Here is a 17,163-nt window from a genome sequence, read left to right as displayed (position 1 = left end):
GCTTACCAAAAGAGCATGATCCTAATTCAAGAGGAATTGTTCCTTTAAACTTAATATAATGACTCATTTTATTTAGTGATCACTAACAGGCTGCTCAGGCTAGTTTAGGCCTGCTCCAGATCCCTGAGGTCTTGTTTCAGGGCTTTTCAGATTATAACAATGCTATCATGTGCTTAAAAGTTTAACAGGAAGATTTGACATCCTGTTCCCCAACGACCAGCTGTCACTCATTCACAGTCTGCAGCTACAGAGCCGCATGGTAATTCCTCCTTTAGATTATTTCCTGTAAGGTGGTCACAGCACTCGGTCTAGGCTGTGCTGGGTTAGTCTTTGTGTTCATGTGAACAGGTAGACAGTGAGCAGAGGGGAACACATGGAGGACTATGGAGGGTGTGGAGCTGTGAGAGGTGCTTACTTGCTGTTAAGACAGCTAAACGGGGGAAAGTTTGAATTACATAAAGAGACCGCCAACACCACAGACGAATCAAACTACTGCAGATACAGGAAGAGGTACGGCCAATCGCTGCTTCTCTTTCTGCTTCATCTTTCCATTTTCCTTCTTGTTAAATTCTACAGAAAGAATGAAGGAAAATAATCCTGACAAAAATCTGACTGTAATCTTGTAAGTCGTCTAGAAGATACTACTGCATATATTTACTATAATAACAATAATAATAACTAATAATAATAATAATAATAATAACAATAACAATACACAATTTAAATAAATTACTATTATAACAAGAATAATAATCTCAAATAATAATTATAACTAATTATAATAATACATAAATGACTAAAAATAATACCAAATAATAATAAATAATAATAATATTAAATAATAAAATATATATTAAATAATATTTGTTTTCATTAAGTAATGTGTTCACTTATCTACATATTTATTTTGTTTTCAAGATATTTGGCCTGTCTGGGATTTATATGCCTTGTATAATATACATACATGTCATTCTGTTACATATGACCCCTCACACCCTGGACACAAATTCTTCAAACTCCTCCCCTCCGGCAGGCGCTACAGATCACTGTGCGCCAAAACAACCCGCCATAAGAACAGTTTCTTCCCCCAGGCTGTCACTCTGATGAACACTAAACCATAACAGTGTCATACCTGTCAGATAAATACTCTCTGTAAATATACATGTAGATATACAATGCAACAATTCTCAAGCAGAATTCCATATTTCTATTTTTTGTATTATTTAACTTCTATTTTATAATGTAAAACTACCTCTGCAACTCACCACTGCACTTTATCATATTATTTTAGCCTGTACATATTAGTCATGCCTATTTGTTGTTTCTTTGTATTTATAGCTAAGGTTATTGTTATTATATTTTCATTTTATTTTTTATTGTAGTTCTTATTCTTATTCCTATTCTTATGCCTTGTACAAAGAGAGCACAGTTTACTAAAGTCAAATTCCTTGTGTGTTCAAGCATACTTGGCGAATAAAGCTGATTCTGATTCTGATTCTGAAATGTACTTGTACCAAGCGGCAACCTCCGGTCTAAAAATATGAGTCCAATGCGTAAGTGTTAAAAGCTGCAGTTCATAGAGGATCCTCTTGAGGCTGGCTCCGGAAGTACCGGAAGTCACATACACATGAATGGGGAAAAGACGATCTTTGCAGCATTAATAAACATGTTTACAGCCTGGTACAAAAGATGAGTGTAGTCTGAATAGCTCATTTCTCGATGTCCTCTCACTGTGAGGGGGGTGAATTTTTTTCTAATTCGGTAATTTAGAAGATATTGAGATTACTAGTCTTCCAATGAGAGGCACAGCTGCCTGTGGGAACACTGCAGCTGTTGGCTAGGAGGCTCAAAGCCCGCCTCTTTACGTCACACTGGCTCGACAGAAGCAATATGGCTGCCGCAGCCGATTGGTCTCAAAACAGCTCTTCAGAAACAGATGGGTGACGTCACGGATCCTACGTCCATATTTTTTACAGTCTATGACTTGTACAATCTGTATTTGCACTCTGCACTATTTTATGGACAACGTAAAATGCATTAATGTTAAATTTTTTTCTTCTATTCCTTATTTTATTTACTTCCTGATACATCAATTCTCTTATTCATTTTTTTATGTCTACTTAAGAAAAAAGGCTTGCCTGAATTTCGTTTATACCATAGTTTTCTTTAATTATATAGATTATATAGATCTATAAATTATATATATATATATATATATAAATAAACACGTCTTCCTTATATATTAGAGATGGATATGCTGATTAATGGCATTTTTAAATAATCACTCACAAGGCTGATTAATAAAACAAACATGTCTGCAGACATTGCAGGCAGCCTTGTCACTGTGGCTGCTGTCCACAATGACAATGTTACCCTGAGTATGAACACACTTCTCCCTTCCTGAATGACAGCAGATCAAATCTAAAACAGTCACTGACTGCTGTTTAATATAGAATCTGTTATGATGTTTAGAATACAGCAGTTTCACATAAATACGTTCTGAAATCTAAAGCATGACCCAATTTATGTTCCCATTTCAGGAATTAAATTAATCTGAAACATGTCACTGGCTCAGCTAACCAGCTTGTAATGCACACAGTGTAATGGATGTTAATACAACTATAACTTAACAACAACAAAGTGATATCAGCATCACATATGGGCCATCAGCTGATCAGGTCTGCATCGGTCAACATTGACTCTTTCCAACAGAGCAGGTCTAGACCGGACTCTATGTTCTATTATCAACAAAGACCCAACATCAAGACCAGATCAGATCCAGTCCCATCTTCCAGACAGGACTCAGTCTGATCTCATCTTAATCCACCATGAGCAGAGCACTTTGCAGCATTTAGCAAGTTACAGTGGCAAGGACAAACTTCCTTTAACAGGCAGAAACCTCCAGCAGGACCAGACTCATGTTAGACACACATCCGCTGAGGTTGTGGGGTTCTGTACGCAGATTTTTAAAGATTTCATTCCTTGGTTGAACTCTTCATTCTGTGTCTGCAAACTTTATCATCAGGCGTCTAAGTAAAGCCGGTCGCTGCAGAAGAAACACTTTGAGGCTGTTGTCATGTTAGCGATGATAACGATAATCTCCTCCTCTCCAAAGAGTTTAAAAATAACTGGAGTCTACGGAGACGAGAGCACATTAAACCCAGAAACAAACACCAGTTTCCAATTGAACCCACTCACTGTGTGGCAATGACAACAATGGCAACTGCCTGTCAGCACGAAGCCCCTCTCCTGTTTGAAACAGCAGAGCACTGAGCTCACTGCCGACTGGGTGCCCCTCACACACACTCAAACACACACACACACACTCAGTGAACTCAATGCCCCTGTCCCCTCCTCCCTGTCTCCCTGCCTCTTCCTCCTCGTTTATCTGGTCCCTCCTCCCTCCCTCCCTCCCTCCCTCCCTCCCTCCCTCTCTTCCTCTCTTCCTCCCTCCCTCGCTGGCAGAATCCACAGCGAGTGCTTGGAGAGCAGAATCGGTTGTGACACACAGCGTAAGGCGGTCTGCAGCCGGCTGATGAGTACAAATACTCCCTTCTTACGAAACGGCATCAGGCAGGAAAAGTCTGCACATTTAGCCAAAACAAGGACAGTTGTGTAAAACTTTGAGATATTAAAATGTGCATTTTTAATAAATCCAGGCTCATATTTGTCCTGTAGGACTCTGTAATCATGAAACAATGAAACACTCTGATTTAATGCTTCCACTTTGCAGGTGCATGCTGGATATTTTGGCCAACAGTGTCTCTGCTTTGACAGCTCAGCATTCCTCGGGCCTTGAACTCAGGGTGACGTAATCCATCCTCAAGAGCCCAGCACGCCCCCTCCTCTCCCCTCCCCTCCCCTTCCCTCCTCTCTCCCATGAATTCATTCCCAGGCCTTAGAAATGGGGACACAGAAACTTGGCAGTGCAACAAGGTCATGGCCGAGGTGGAGGGGCGGCCGAGAGCGACACAGCGGAGTTAAACAGCTCAATTAGAGATGAAGCACACGACGCTTCCTCGCTGATATTTATTCCAGATGCTGCATCCTCTACCTCGACTTCCTGACAGCTGTTACAGAGCATCGTCTACCCAACGTTTATTTATTCTTATCTTTCATTTCTTGAACCGCTGTGTCCTTGAAACCCTGTGTGGATGTGATATGATGCGAATGATTGTTGTGTGGCCGGGCTCAGAGTAAAACTCAGTCACCACAGAGCTTTGTTTTGATCCAGTCGTCAGTCTGACCCAATAAGGAGCATGAATTACTAAATGCATGAACAAATATCCAAGGTGAATGAATTATATTTCTCCTTCCTTCTCAGCCTCAGAGAGTTTATTTGACTCTTTAAATAAGGCAGATGAAATCCTTGGAAACTGAAGTTGTGATGATGCATGTTGATGTCCTGAAAGCTCTGACTGACACTACACTCTCCAAAAGCACTGATCATTGTTATTCAGGGTTCCCACTCTTTTCCAGAGATCATTTTCCAGGTTCATTTTCAGTGAAGTTTTGATCTCTCAGAGATTTAAAGGTGACATATCACGCTTTTTTCATCAACATATATTGGTCTAAGAGGTCCCCAAAACATGTCTTTAAAGTTTATGCTCAAAAAACACTTTGAAATCAGATTCTGGTCTGCCTGAAAAACCCTCTTCTTCAGTCCTCCTCAGAACACTCTGTTTTCTCTCTGACCACGCCCCCTCAGGAAGTGGGTGTGGCCTCGGCTGTCCAGCACGTTTATCTAATGTTTACATGTTGGCTGAATATACACGGCTGCTCACAGACCCGCGTTACTTCAACCCTCTGAATCTGATCCTGACGGAGAGGCGCCTGCAGCAGGACCTTTCTGAACCATTGGTCACAGATTTAGTGTTTCTTGTTGTTTTATTTGTCAGCATGTCGACGTGTGTCTTGGTACACAGCTACGAACATGTAGCTATGTGGCTATGCTAACTAGCGCTAGCACTTATCCATGACAAATAAAAATCATCCACTAGATCTTCAAATCTGCAGACGTGGGGAGTCAAACCGACCTTTGTGTTTATTAAGACAGCCTACAACTAGCATGCCTCCCTCCTAAGCTCCTTGTTAGCACACATGTGTGCAGGGAATGAAAAACGGAGGAGGGGTTGAGTTGTATTTTATACAGTCTATGGGCTGAACAAGCTCCGAGCTCTGACTTCCTGTTACAGACCGGATATTGTTGTTACGTAACAAAAACACGGAAGTCTGAAACGGCTGGTTTCACACACATTTACAGAAAGGTGGAGAAATCAGAACAGGGGCAGAATGGATTCTTTTCATTCTCGGGGGGTTTGTAGACAGGGACACATATTTCAGGTAAGGAACCATTAAAAAGTCCATTTTGCATGATATGTCACCTTTAAACAAGTTTAAACTGTCTTCCTGCGTGGCGATGTCTATTGTGATCAGCGATGTCTACAGCGTGCAGTTTCTGTGCAGCTGTGTTGCTCTTTTTGTTCCGTTTGTTTTCACTATCATGAGTTTGCACTCCTCCTAGCTACAGTACGGTAATTGAGCTCTCAGCCTGCAGGGAAAGTTGTGAGGCAAAGACCCCCAATCTCTCTGCCCGACTCTGCTGGTCAATCTTTAACTTAAAAGGTGACATATCACGCTTTTTTCATCAACATATATTGGTCTAAGAGGTCCCCAAAACATGTCTTTAAAGTTTATGCTCATAAAAACACTTTGAAATCAGATTCTGGTCTGCCTGAAAAACCCTCTTCTTCAGTCCTCCTCAGAACACTCTGTTTTCTCTCTGACCACGCCCCCTCAGGAAGTGGATGTGGCCTCGGCTGTCCAGCACGTTGATCTAATGTTTACATGTTGGCTGAATATACACGGCTGCTCACAGACCCGCGTTACTTCAACCCTCTGAATCTGATCCTGAATCTGATCCTGACAGAGAGGCGCCTGCAGCAGGACCTTTTATGAAGGATTGGTCACAGATTTAGTGTTTCTTGTTGTTTTATTTGTCAGTATGTCGACGTGTGTCTTGGTACACAGGTACCAACATGTAGCTATGTGGCTATGCTAACTAGCGCTAGCACTTATCCATGACAAATAAAAATCATCCACTAGATCTTCAAATCTGCAGACGTGGGGAGTCAAAGCGAAAAACATGCTCAGTCCTGTGGTTTCTTTTTTTGGACTTGCACCAATAACATCAACTGGTCTGATGCCGGAGTTTGATTGGTTGAGATGGTTGGTATGTTTCTCTGTTAAAGCTACAGCACCACTTTGTATCACAGTCTTTGAAGGGACTGGAAGGAGGTGCTTACACATGGCGTCTACGTCTACTGACGTCACGCCTTCTTACTCACACACTGAACTCTGCAACATCATCGTAGAGACACGTCCCACCCTACCAGATCCTAAGCTACACGTCATCACAGTCCTCCACCTCTTTTAGGGTCAGGGGATCAGAGGCGGAACAACTTTGCCCGCACCATGACGCCTCTGTATCTTACAGACTGCAGACAAGGTGTAACAGGGGTGTAAATATCCCGCCTTGAGAGCCTCATAAAACCTTTGAGCCCAGCATGAACAGCTGATACTTGACCTACCTCTATCTTCCTGCAAACAAGACGGTCATCAATGGCATACAGTGCATGCACACACAAATTGTGTATTTCAAGGTGTCTACCAACCCACCCAACCAAGCTTCATACACACATTAAACATGTAACCCAAGTCATAGAGGTACCGAATGTTTACACTCAGAACCTTTAAGGAGCTGTATTTCATCTTGGTGCCATGTTACTCTGAAAGCACGTCAAATGCTGACTCTGCAGGTGCCGGTTTGACCTCGAGGTTAAATTGTGCCCCCCATGTACGGAGGCTGGACCCTCTACCGCATGTCATACCCAACTCTCACAGTTTCCAGATCTATCCAGCGTCCTATTCTCTCCATAAAGGCACCAAAACCCCAAAATATCAGCTTAAAAAGTCAACTCTCCCTTCCTTGCTGAGGCAGGTTAGACTGACCGAATAGTTCTGCATCAATAAGACATCTTTATCAGACTCTCTTTAACAACATGCATGCAATTAACAAGATGATTTTAAGCACTTACCAATGAAATGCGTTGTAATGGAAGTAAACCATCCCAAGGCCGTATAAAAAGGCAGCATTCTGGAAAAAAAGAAAGATTTAGAGATGTTAAAATCTGCAGCGTTAAAGTATTTCAAGACATTACCATCACGGTTCATGGCTTTAAAGTGAAACCTTGATAATTAAAATGTTAAAGGTGACATATTCTGCTCTTCTTCATCAACATATATTGGTCTAAGAGGTCCCCAAAACATGTCTTTAAAGTTTATTGCTCATAAAAACACTTTGAAATCAGATTTTGGTCTGCCTGTAAACCCCTCTTTTTCAGCCCTGCTCAGAACAGGCTGTTTTCTGTGTCTGTGCCTTTAAATGAGAATGAGCTCTCTGACCACGCCCCCTCAGGAAGTGGGTGTGGCCTCAGCTGTCCAGCACTAATGTTTACATGTTGGCTGAATATACACGGCTGCTCACAGACCCGCGTTACTTCAACCCTCTGAATCTGATCCAGAATCTGATCCTGACGGAGAGGCGCCTGCAGCAGGACCTTTCTGAACCATTGGTCACAGATTTAGTGTTTCTTGTTGTTTTATTTGTCAGCATGTCGACGTGTGTCTTGGTACACAGCTACCAACATGTAGCTATGTGGCTATGCTAACTAGCGCTAGCACTTTTTCCATGAAAACTAAAAATCATCCACTAGATCTTCAAATCTGCAGACGTGGGGAGTCAAAGCGACCTTTGTGTTTATTAAGACAGCCTACAACTAGCATGCCTCCCTCCTAAGCTCCTTGTTAGCACACATGTGTGCAGGGAATGAAAAACAGAGGAGGGGTTGAGTTGTATTTTATACAGTCTATGGGCTGAACAAGCTCCGAGCTCTGACTTCCTGTTACAGACCGGATGGCGTTGTGACGTATGAAAAACACTGAAAACTGAAACGGCTGGTTTCAGCACACATTTACAGAAAGGTGGAGAAATCAGAACAGGGGCAGAATGGATTCTTTTACTTTTCGGGGGGTTTGTAGACAGGGACACAGATTTCAGGTAGAGAACCATTAAAAAGTCCATTTTGCATGATATGTCACCTTTAAAATAGGTGAGGAAGAGGAAGTGTGAGCAACATGTGACAAGGTGTGTACCACCATCTTTATTTAAAGGTTTTTATAAAGACAGGGTGAAAGGGAGAAGAGGAAATGGTAATTCAGGCCTCAAGATATCAGGTTGAGGTGTGATGCAGACAGAAAGTCTTACATCATTTGATTTCCTTCTCAAAGTTTGTATTTCATGTCATCATTTCCTTTAATTTGAAGGCTGCAATATTTGAATACTGTCTTCTTTTCTTCACTGTTTGGGATAAAAGTTCAACTGAAGGATACTTGAGTAGTTATTGAGTTTTTAGCACCACATTTGTGAAGACAGAGCCCATAAATGTTCAGCTTTTTCATTAAATCTCTGATTAATCCTCAAAAAGTTGAGAAATGATTTTAAAAATGTACACTGGAGCACTGAGATTCATCCTCACAGCCTCACTGAGCACATATAGATATATTTCAATGAATATCATGAATATTTAATGTTCACTCAGGTCACTAACAGCCCTGCTGAGGCCAGACTCGGCCTCGTTGCATCACCGCCGCCCCGCACTGTAACGCAGCAGAGGTTAAGACCTCAGCCCCTCGGTCCACTGTGGAGACGTCTAATCCTCAGGAGCCCAGAGCTGTCACATCCGATCAGCGTCCGGCTCTCAGCACCTCTGCTTAATGGCCACTCCAAACAGTGAAGCATCAAACCCCTCGACCGACCTCCTCGTCCTCGCGGAGAGCTGGACGCCATCAGACCACAGCTGATTGGACAATTTACATGCAGATAACGAGCACGGACTGAAGGCTGTCCAAACCGAGGTGACACATCTCTGTCCTCTTTAAGAGTATCTATAATTTCCATCAGTCCGGTCCGGTTCTGATTCAGATCCGTTTATAGAAACACTCTGAGATGATGCGACACTCGACGTTGAACACTCATCATTCAGTCGTCTCCTGTGACGGTTTGGAGCCACTGGCTGTGGTCACAGCTGCAGCTGGTTCCAGCTCAGACCGAGGACAGGGTGACTGCTCGGACCACAGCTGCTGCAGACCGAGGGTACGATGCTATGGATACATGTACCCTGATGATTCACCCTTTACTGCTCCCATTAGCAAATTAGGGAGGATTCAAACCTTCAATGATTCATGTTCACCTTTTATAGGAATACAACAGCTCCAGGACAAAACTAAACCAGCACAATCAAGTTTTATAATCAACTCATGACAGAGCAAGACCTGCCAATTTACAGTAACCACCAAAGCCGTCTCAGTCTTACTTGAGCCTGAACCATGAAGGAGCAGAGAAACTGCTTTCACACAAGCACCAAGTTACTGAATTTACTCAAGTGAGATGTGTGTGTGAACACAAACAGCCCAAAGTTTTCTCCCAGCCTCCTCAGCATCCCTTCAGGGTGAAGTTGAGGTGAGCATGTCTGAGAACGGAGGAGGAAATCTTCAGGAATCTTCCCTGTGAGCCAGCAGTTTGGGTATGATGGCGTTTCTATCATCAACTGGTGTTCTGTCTAGTTTTGCTGCTTGATTGAAAAGTGCTTCTGTGCTCTGCTCATGGTGGATTAAGATGAGATCAGTCTGGAAGATGGGACTGGATCTGATCCGGTCTTGATATTGGGTCTTTGTTATTTATAGAACATAGAGTACGGTCTAGACCTGCTCTGTTTGGATTGAGTCAATGTTGATCGTTGCAGACCTGGTCAGCCGATGCAATGCTTCTAAAATCGGTTATTTCTGTGTATCTAAAATCAACTTGCAGAGCGGGATCAGAAATAGCTTCAACAAGAGAGCTGAACATGGAACAAAAACAACAAGACTGAATATTTCAGACTCAGTGTTCAAGTTTCTGCATACTGTGGCGAGCTTCGCCAAAGTAAAGAGGCAGTGAGACAGTAATTGCAGATTTAAATTACACCTGTGACCCATACACCGCTCGCCTCCAGGTGGTACTGTTTATTAACTTCAACTCAACAGACAGAAGTCATGGTAAGTATAGAGACACTCACACTCTGAGTCATGGTGCAACACAACAACACTTTCCCAGCAGCCCTTGCTCCCCCAGCACTCTAACATAAACCCTGTAACCAATCAGAAGCGCTTAAACTGCAAGCTTCTAAACATGACAGACAGAATACACTCACAGGCCCCCACGGCCGTTACAATACTTTATGTCATTGGGAAAATGAAGCGGGGTAACCACGAGGCCGGATGTCAGTCCGGAGGCAGAAAGGTCAGCCTCAGAAAGCTCTGATGTTGTTGCTATGAAGCGATAACAGCGTGCAAGCTTAACCCGACTAGAAAAATCACACTTTCTACTAGGGACGGACATTTCAAGCTAAAATACTGTTTGATAATCACTGACATTTATGCAGTGAGTATTTGTGATGGTGTGTGATGAGGTGCTGCAAGTAGCAAGCACTGGCAGCATCTGGCTGTTTCCGAAACGGCCTGCTACATACTACTTACTAATGTAGTAGGCAGTAGGTATTGCCTACTACATACTGCGTTTGAATTTAGTCTGTAGTATGACTGTTCTGTTCGATCTGTCATGCAGCATGCTGAGCCAGACGTCGCTGGATTTCCGGTTTCGGAAAGCAAAAGTAAACAACGGCGAAGCATCCATGTATGATTTAAAAAGTTAGGAAGTGGTTTATATGTAATTTGATAACTTTCACAGCACCCAAAAACGGATCCCCCCGTCAAAAAATAAGGAAAAAGAAAAAGCAGAACGAGCGCTGTGCATTATGGGAAACCGTACGCGAGGCAGACTGGTCCGATGCATGCTGAGATATTTTCCCGAATCAGTAGACATCCGGGGAGTTTTGGCATACTGCAGATTTTGCTCTTGTTCACATACTACTTACTACATACTGAATTTTGGACAAATCAGTACGTACTGCTAGTATAGTAGGCGGTTTTAGAAACAGCCTCTGTCTCGACCTTCATGTCAGTGTTTCTGTGACGCAGCAGCGTGGCGTGTTTGTTTACATTTTACAGCCATGCTCAGTCTCTGCTGTGTTCTCTGTTTCTGAATCTCAAAACACTACGTATTTCCAGCAACTGTTGCATAAGTTTTATCTTTTTTCTTTTCTTTTAAATTTATATTTTTGGGTCTTTCGCCTTTATTTGATAGGACAGCTGAAGAGAGACAGGAAGTGTGGGGAGCAGAAAGCTGGAGATGGATGTGGCCGGGAGCCGAAGAACAGAACGATGCAGAACAGATTTTGGAATCTGCAACTTTAGAACATTTCCAGGGAAGGTCTGTTCTGAATATTTGAAAAACTAATTTAGGAGTGCATGTGTGAAAAAGAGCTTCAGGAGCAGCCTGAAGTCGTCTTACAACTTTCATCTTCAAATTGCAGGATCTGCAGGAAGGGTTCAAGCCCTCTGGTGTCTAAATCATGTCTGTTTGTAGTCAGAAGTGTTTTCCTCAAGCCTTTTAAGGGGTTTTTCATTTAGAGGCACAATCTTCATGGTGGGCCAAAAAGAAGGAGTGCACACCACGGCTGTGAGGCAATCCCAGAACCCATCAGCCACATCCGACCAAAATGTACCTTTTTATTAATCTCTAGGCAGCCGTCTGCAGAAAAGTGCAGCTAATGATCCAGAGTGTCGTTCTCCTCTCATTTCAAACTCCATTCTGGCTCCTGGAGCTGAAGTTAGACTTTAAAGTGTGATCATTACAGTCACAGCCAGGGTATCTGAATATTTTCACCGAACTACAGCCAGGAGAGAAGCCCAAAAATACAGTCCTGTTCTGTCATCAGATGGTACAACACGCTGCCAGGGCTGTGAGGCCGTGTGTGCTGCACTCTTCATTCAGTCCACAGATTACAGAAGACCTCCACGGGGTCGGCTTTCCAGGAACACTCGCAGAATGTTACAACTGAAATACGTTTTTATTTCTGGATCTGGGTTTGAGAATTAAACTACTACACTTTACATCGCAGGAGATCAGCTTTGGACAAGTTTTAAGGAAAGCACAGAAACTAGTGAGGAACACTAAAACACACACAGAGCTGAGTCAAAGAAATGTTGACCACATTTGAAGATAACAGCAACAAGGTATGGTCTTTGGCAGTGTTACAGGACTGGTTGAGTGAAAAGAAAATGCTAACAGAAGGGTTAGATGGAAGAGGGCCTTATACAGGTGCAGCTGATATTTTATATTTGCTAAAGATTATATAAAATGATTCCCAGATTCAGGGCGGACACAGGAAAGATGACTCTTACATCAGACTTCCACCAGATCCATCTCAGATCCGCTGTGGCCTGGCTCCGCTCATCATGACGGTTTGTTGTTGTAGTTAAGTGAAATACGATCTGGTGATAACACAGAGTGTTTTCATTTTGTTTTGGTGAAACCTGACTTCCTGTCCCGCTCCATCTGCTCTGTTGAGATTGATGCGTCGTGCTGCGGCATCAAGCAGAAATAGAAGTCTTGTGTATCTGATCCGGAGGACTCAGACCTGCCGGATCAGAGACGCAGCCGGAACACAACAAAGTGGATCCAGTGGAAGTTAACACACTGACTAGAATAGAAACCTATCAGATCCGGTGCTGTGACGGATCGGGGACGAACCGGACGCGGATCAGGTGGAATTTGGTCATACGTAGTCACTGGTTCGACCCTCTGCTGCATGTTTTCCACAACTCTCTATTCCCTCCTGCCTCTCCTCAGCTGTCTTATCTAATAAATGCAACAACAAAGAAAACACCAGGCAGAGAGGATCGTCCCTTGAAATGAGAGCAAAGTGAAGATGGCAGCTGTGCACGCCTGACAGACAACCACCAGGGACGATACAGAGGACTGAAGTCTGTGGGTTGTTGATTTCATCCGTTGTCCACAGAGGATTTGCAATCAAATATTTAATAAGATAAAAGTTTGTACAAATTTAGCTCAACGAAATGCAAGCAACAATCCAAACAGCAGAGAGTAAGGGTGTAAGGAGCAGATTTAACAATGGACTCACCTTCCAGTAGTCTGACTGTAAACTGAAGTACCTCTGGTATGCAGATAATGCTGAGAAACGGTGATATGAGTGAGAGAATGAGAGAAAGAGAGAGAGAATAATCAGTTAGCAACTCTGTTCAGAGCTTTAAGAATTCATCACAGAGACACTTTGCATGAAGACAGCACAAAACGGTTAGAAAGTAGTGTTGGAACTGAGAGATACTCCTCAAAGCGGCTGAATTATCACATATATTCTGTGATGCATTATAACAAATATTGTGACGGTGTCTCTTCATGTGTCCCAGCCGTAGACACACAAACACACACATGGAGACCCTCACCTTTTGGATAGTCCTCCAGCAGGAGGTTGAAGTGTCCCAGCTGGCAGAAAATGTCAGGGTCCACTTTGCCCTCTGCTTTCAGGATGAGAGCGTCGTAGCAGCTAACAGCCTGCACAGAAGAGCAGAGAGGACATGATTAGAGTTAAAGGGGGGCTACACAGCAGCAATGAAGAACTCAGGGTTGAATCAAATGGCAGAAGATACTGTACACACGTTACATAAGAATGATGACTATCTCTGGTGTAGGTTTATTCGAGGAGTCGATCACACAGTTAACTGATACACTTCCACAGAAATGTGTTTTTGCAGCCGTTCAGGATGTTTTGCATACTAACAGCTGAATGCCCATACATGGAGCTCGTCAGCCATTGTTTAAACAACGGATAAACAAATTACTCTTGATAGAGCACAATACAGCCATGCAGGAATGATTAGTGAGTCCACCATGTGTGTGGGTTGGATGCCATGGCATGGAGCCTGACACATTGCCATGCTCACTTTGTCAGAAATCTGGTGCAGGAGTTAGGAAACCAGCATCCAATCTAATCCACTTTATTTATATACACATTTAAAAAAACAATCAAGTTTAGCAAAGTGAGGTCAAATAAGTTCAAACACACAGAACATAAATGTCAGAAAATAACAGAATAAATTAAAAAAATCAAAATAAAACACTTAAAAAAATGTTTTAAAAACCCAAAAAGTAAAATACATAATAAAAATAAAACATTAAGAGCAGGTAAAAAAACAAATAAAAGAACAGACAGAAACAGAGACCACACATTTCTCATGCTGGGTTAAAAGCCGAGGAGTAAAAATATGTTTTAAGACAGGATTTAAAAGTCTTTAAAGCTGGGGTTGGTAATCAGATTTAGATCCACTTTTTGTTCTCCTGTTTAAAATGATCTTTATGTCCTGATGGTAATCAATACATAATGTGTTCTTAAAAAAGAGTGAAGAAAAGCTGCTATCTACAGCCGGAGTAAACCTGAGAAAACACCAACTAATCACCGTTTTTTGGGTGCCAAAATTTTAAACCATTCAGATCCCGTCCTGCTGTTCTGCCCGCCTCCTGCAGAGCGTACATTTCCCCGGCGTGCACTCTGAGTCCCCGTCTCCTGCCTCTGCTTCCCCTGACTCTACTGACTGCCCCTCTCGCTCCACCTCGGGCCTGTCCCCTCTGACCCGATGAGGGGCTTTGCTCAGGACTGTAGTCCGGATCAGAGTCTAAAAAGCTCTCACCACGGGGGCTCTGACAAGCAGAAGAATTAATGACATTTAGTAAGTCCTACAGAAATGTAGATGTACTGTAGCGTCCGTCCGGACGCTGTAGTGATGACGAGCCGATTGGTGAACACGTTGATCTTTAATAACCGGTCACTGTCGGCCGTTACCACGCCAACCAACAAAACAACAATCAATGTTTGAATGAATGAAGAACTTCTCCTCTTGTCTCTCCTCTCTCCCGCTCACACACTCTACACCTCTCCTGATGCCTTCACTGACTGTCAACACTGTAGGAATTAAGAACATCTACACTGAACAGGTTTAACAAACAGTAGAGCTGTTACAGTGTTATATATGTGTTATAACTTTTCTCCTGATATCGTGTCACCATGACAACTGGATAATGCTAGCATGACAGTTGTGAGTGCTAACAGCAGCCATGTTTGTTTGTGTTTTTAACTTTCACTATGAGAATGTTATGGTGACGACCGGTTTTGAATGAGTCACGATCATATGGTCGCAAGTCAGCGGCGCTCGTGCATGTGAGCGGGGGGGGCGTCGTTTGGAGGAGCTCTGAGGGGAGGGGGGGGGGAGGGGTTAGACGGAGTCATGAGGAAATGCTACATTCAAATTCATGCTGGTTTTCCGAGACTGCCAACCCCAGCTTTAATATTGGGGACAATCTAACATGGGGGGGGGCAGCTCGTTCCACAGTTTGAGGGCCACTCCTGAGGAGGCACAGCCACTCCTGGTTTTCAGCAGTGTCTTAGGGACCACAAGAAGTTGCTGACCAGTGGACCTCAAAGACCTTGTGGGAGTGTAGCTTTTCAGGAGTACTCTCAACTGGTACAACCGTCATGCTAGCATTCTCCAGTTGTACCGGTGACCGGTGTGAAATGCTATAATACATCAAAATTTTCTGTAGGACTTACTAAATGTCATTAATGTTTTTGCTTGTCCGAGCCCCGTGGTGAGAGCTTTTTAGACTCTGATCCGGACTACAGTCCTGAGCAAAGCACCTCATCGGGTCAGAGGGGACAGGCCCGAGGTCGAGCGAGAGGGACAGTAAATAGAGGCAGGGGACGCCGGGGAATGTACGCGCAGGAGGCGGGCAGAACGGCAGGACAGGATTTGATTGGTTTCATCGTTTGTCTCCTGATGGCAGGGATTGGTTGGTGTTTTCCCAGGTTTACTCCGGCTGTAGATAGCAGCTTTTTTAACCTCTTTTTAAAGAACACATTATGTATTGATTACCATCAGGGCATAAAGATCATTTTAACCAGTATAACAAAAAGTGGATCTAAATCTGACTACCAACCCCAGCTTTAGATAGTTGTGAGTCTTTTGCTTTGTGTAACATTGACAAAGCTCACACATTGGATTGAATTGTAAGTTGAGTGTTGTGTCAACTCTTTGCTGATTTAATCGAATCACCAAGCTTCACAGTAAGTAAAGCGTCTCAGTCCATTCATTCTTTCCTTGTCATCAACTCAACTAAACAATACGTCTGGTGTCACACATTTAGGAGGAGCTGGCCTGATGCCATGCTGTTCTTCTACTCATAAATGTGAGCCGCAGAGGTTAGCTGAGGTCTCCCAGAGCACCCTGCAGAGACCGTGTGAGTCAGCGAACTAAACAATACACTTACACACACGTAATCCAACTGCTAAAGTATGCCGGGTCGGTGCTAAAGCTGATGAATGTTTTCTTATCTTTGGTTGAGCTGACCCTGTGTCAGGTTAAACAGAGCCTCATGGTGGACACATCCCTGCCCCCACATTTTAAAAATGGTGGAGACCACACAGAGAACATGAAGGGAAGCTGGTTTCAACACAGATATATTCCACAAGATGTCCAGCACAGAACAGCATCAATAAGACCAACATGCACGTGCATTAGTGGACCAAATCTGTACGAAAAGGTCTGCAAGACACGCATGCGCCACATGTTGAAGAAGCAGATCATGCACCGAGGGTACAGCAGTCATAGCAAGGACTGCATGGGGCCAGAATTGCAATGTAACTCATGTTACTATACCCGATACACGCCGCATGATATTGATATCAGGATACACAGGGATATCTATTCATAGAGTCGTATTATTCTAAATTAATCTATTGATATCTTGCACCCGCAGTATGATAATTATACCCAACCAGTCAGGATGGTGATATCTGACCATATTGATATATTGTCACACCATCAATGAATGCATGTGTCCTTTATAACCTTTGTCATCATGATAACTGGTGGACATTCTGCCTTGTTTCAGCAACTCTGATGATAAGACACAGCTCTTCCAGTGATCAAGCAGCTGTTCATTTAGTAGCACTCCCACCATCATCAGAATCAGAATTAGAAATACTCTATTTATCCCGGAGAGGGAAATTTGGTCATTACAGTTGCTCTATACACAATACCCATCTTGAAAATGTCTCAAAACTCAGGGGCTTTCTTTCACAATCAGATGCT

General features: G+C 43.1%; 1 protein-coding gene across 1 annotated transcript in view; it reads right to left on the bottom strand.

Moving 5' to 3' along the window:
- The window catches only part of kdm6a (lysine (K)-specific demethylase 6A), a 55,836-nt gene that overhangs the window by 35,766 nt on the left and 2,907 nt on the right, over positions 1–17,163 (bottom strand). The window contains exons 3-5 of the mRNA XM_034694072.1: positions 13,465–13,573; positions 13,143–13,192; positions 7,098–7,156 (exon numbers count right to left, since the gene is read on the bottom strand). Of these exons, the coding sequence (XP_034549963.1) occupies positions 7,098–7,156; positions 13,143–13,192; positions 13,465–13,573 (218 nt within the window). The remainder of the gene's footprint in view (positions 1–7,097; positions 7,157–13,142; positions 13,193–13,464; positions 13,574–17,163) is intronic.

This window comes from Notolabrus celidotus, chromosome 10, assembly GCF_009762535.1.
Source record: "Notolabrus celidotus isolate fNotCel1 chromosome 10, fNotCel1.pri, whole genome shotgun sequence".
NCBI lineage: Eukaryota > Metazoa > Chordata > Actinopteri > Labriformes > Labridae > Notolabrus > Notolabrus celidotus.
Note: the sequence above shows the minus strand (reverse complement) of the source record. Positions and strands in the feature narration are given on the sequence as shown.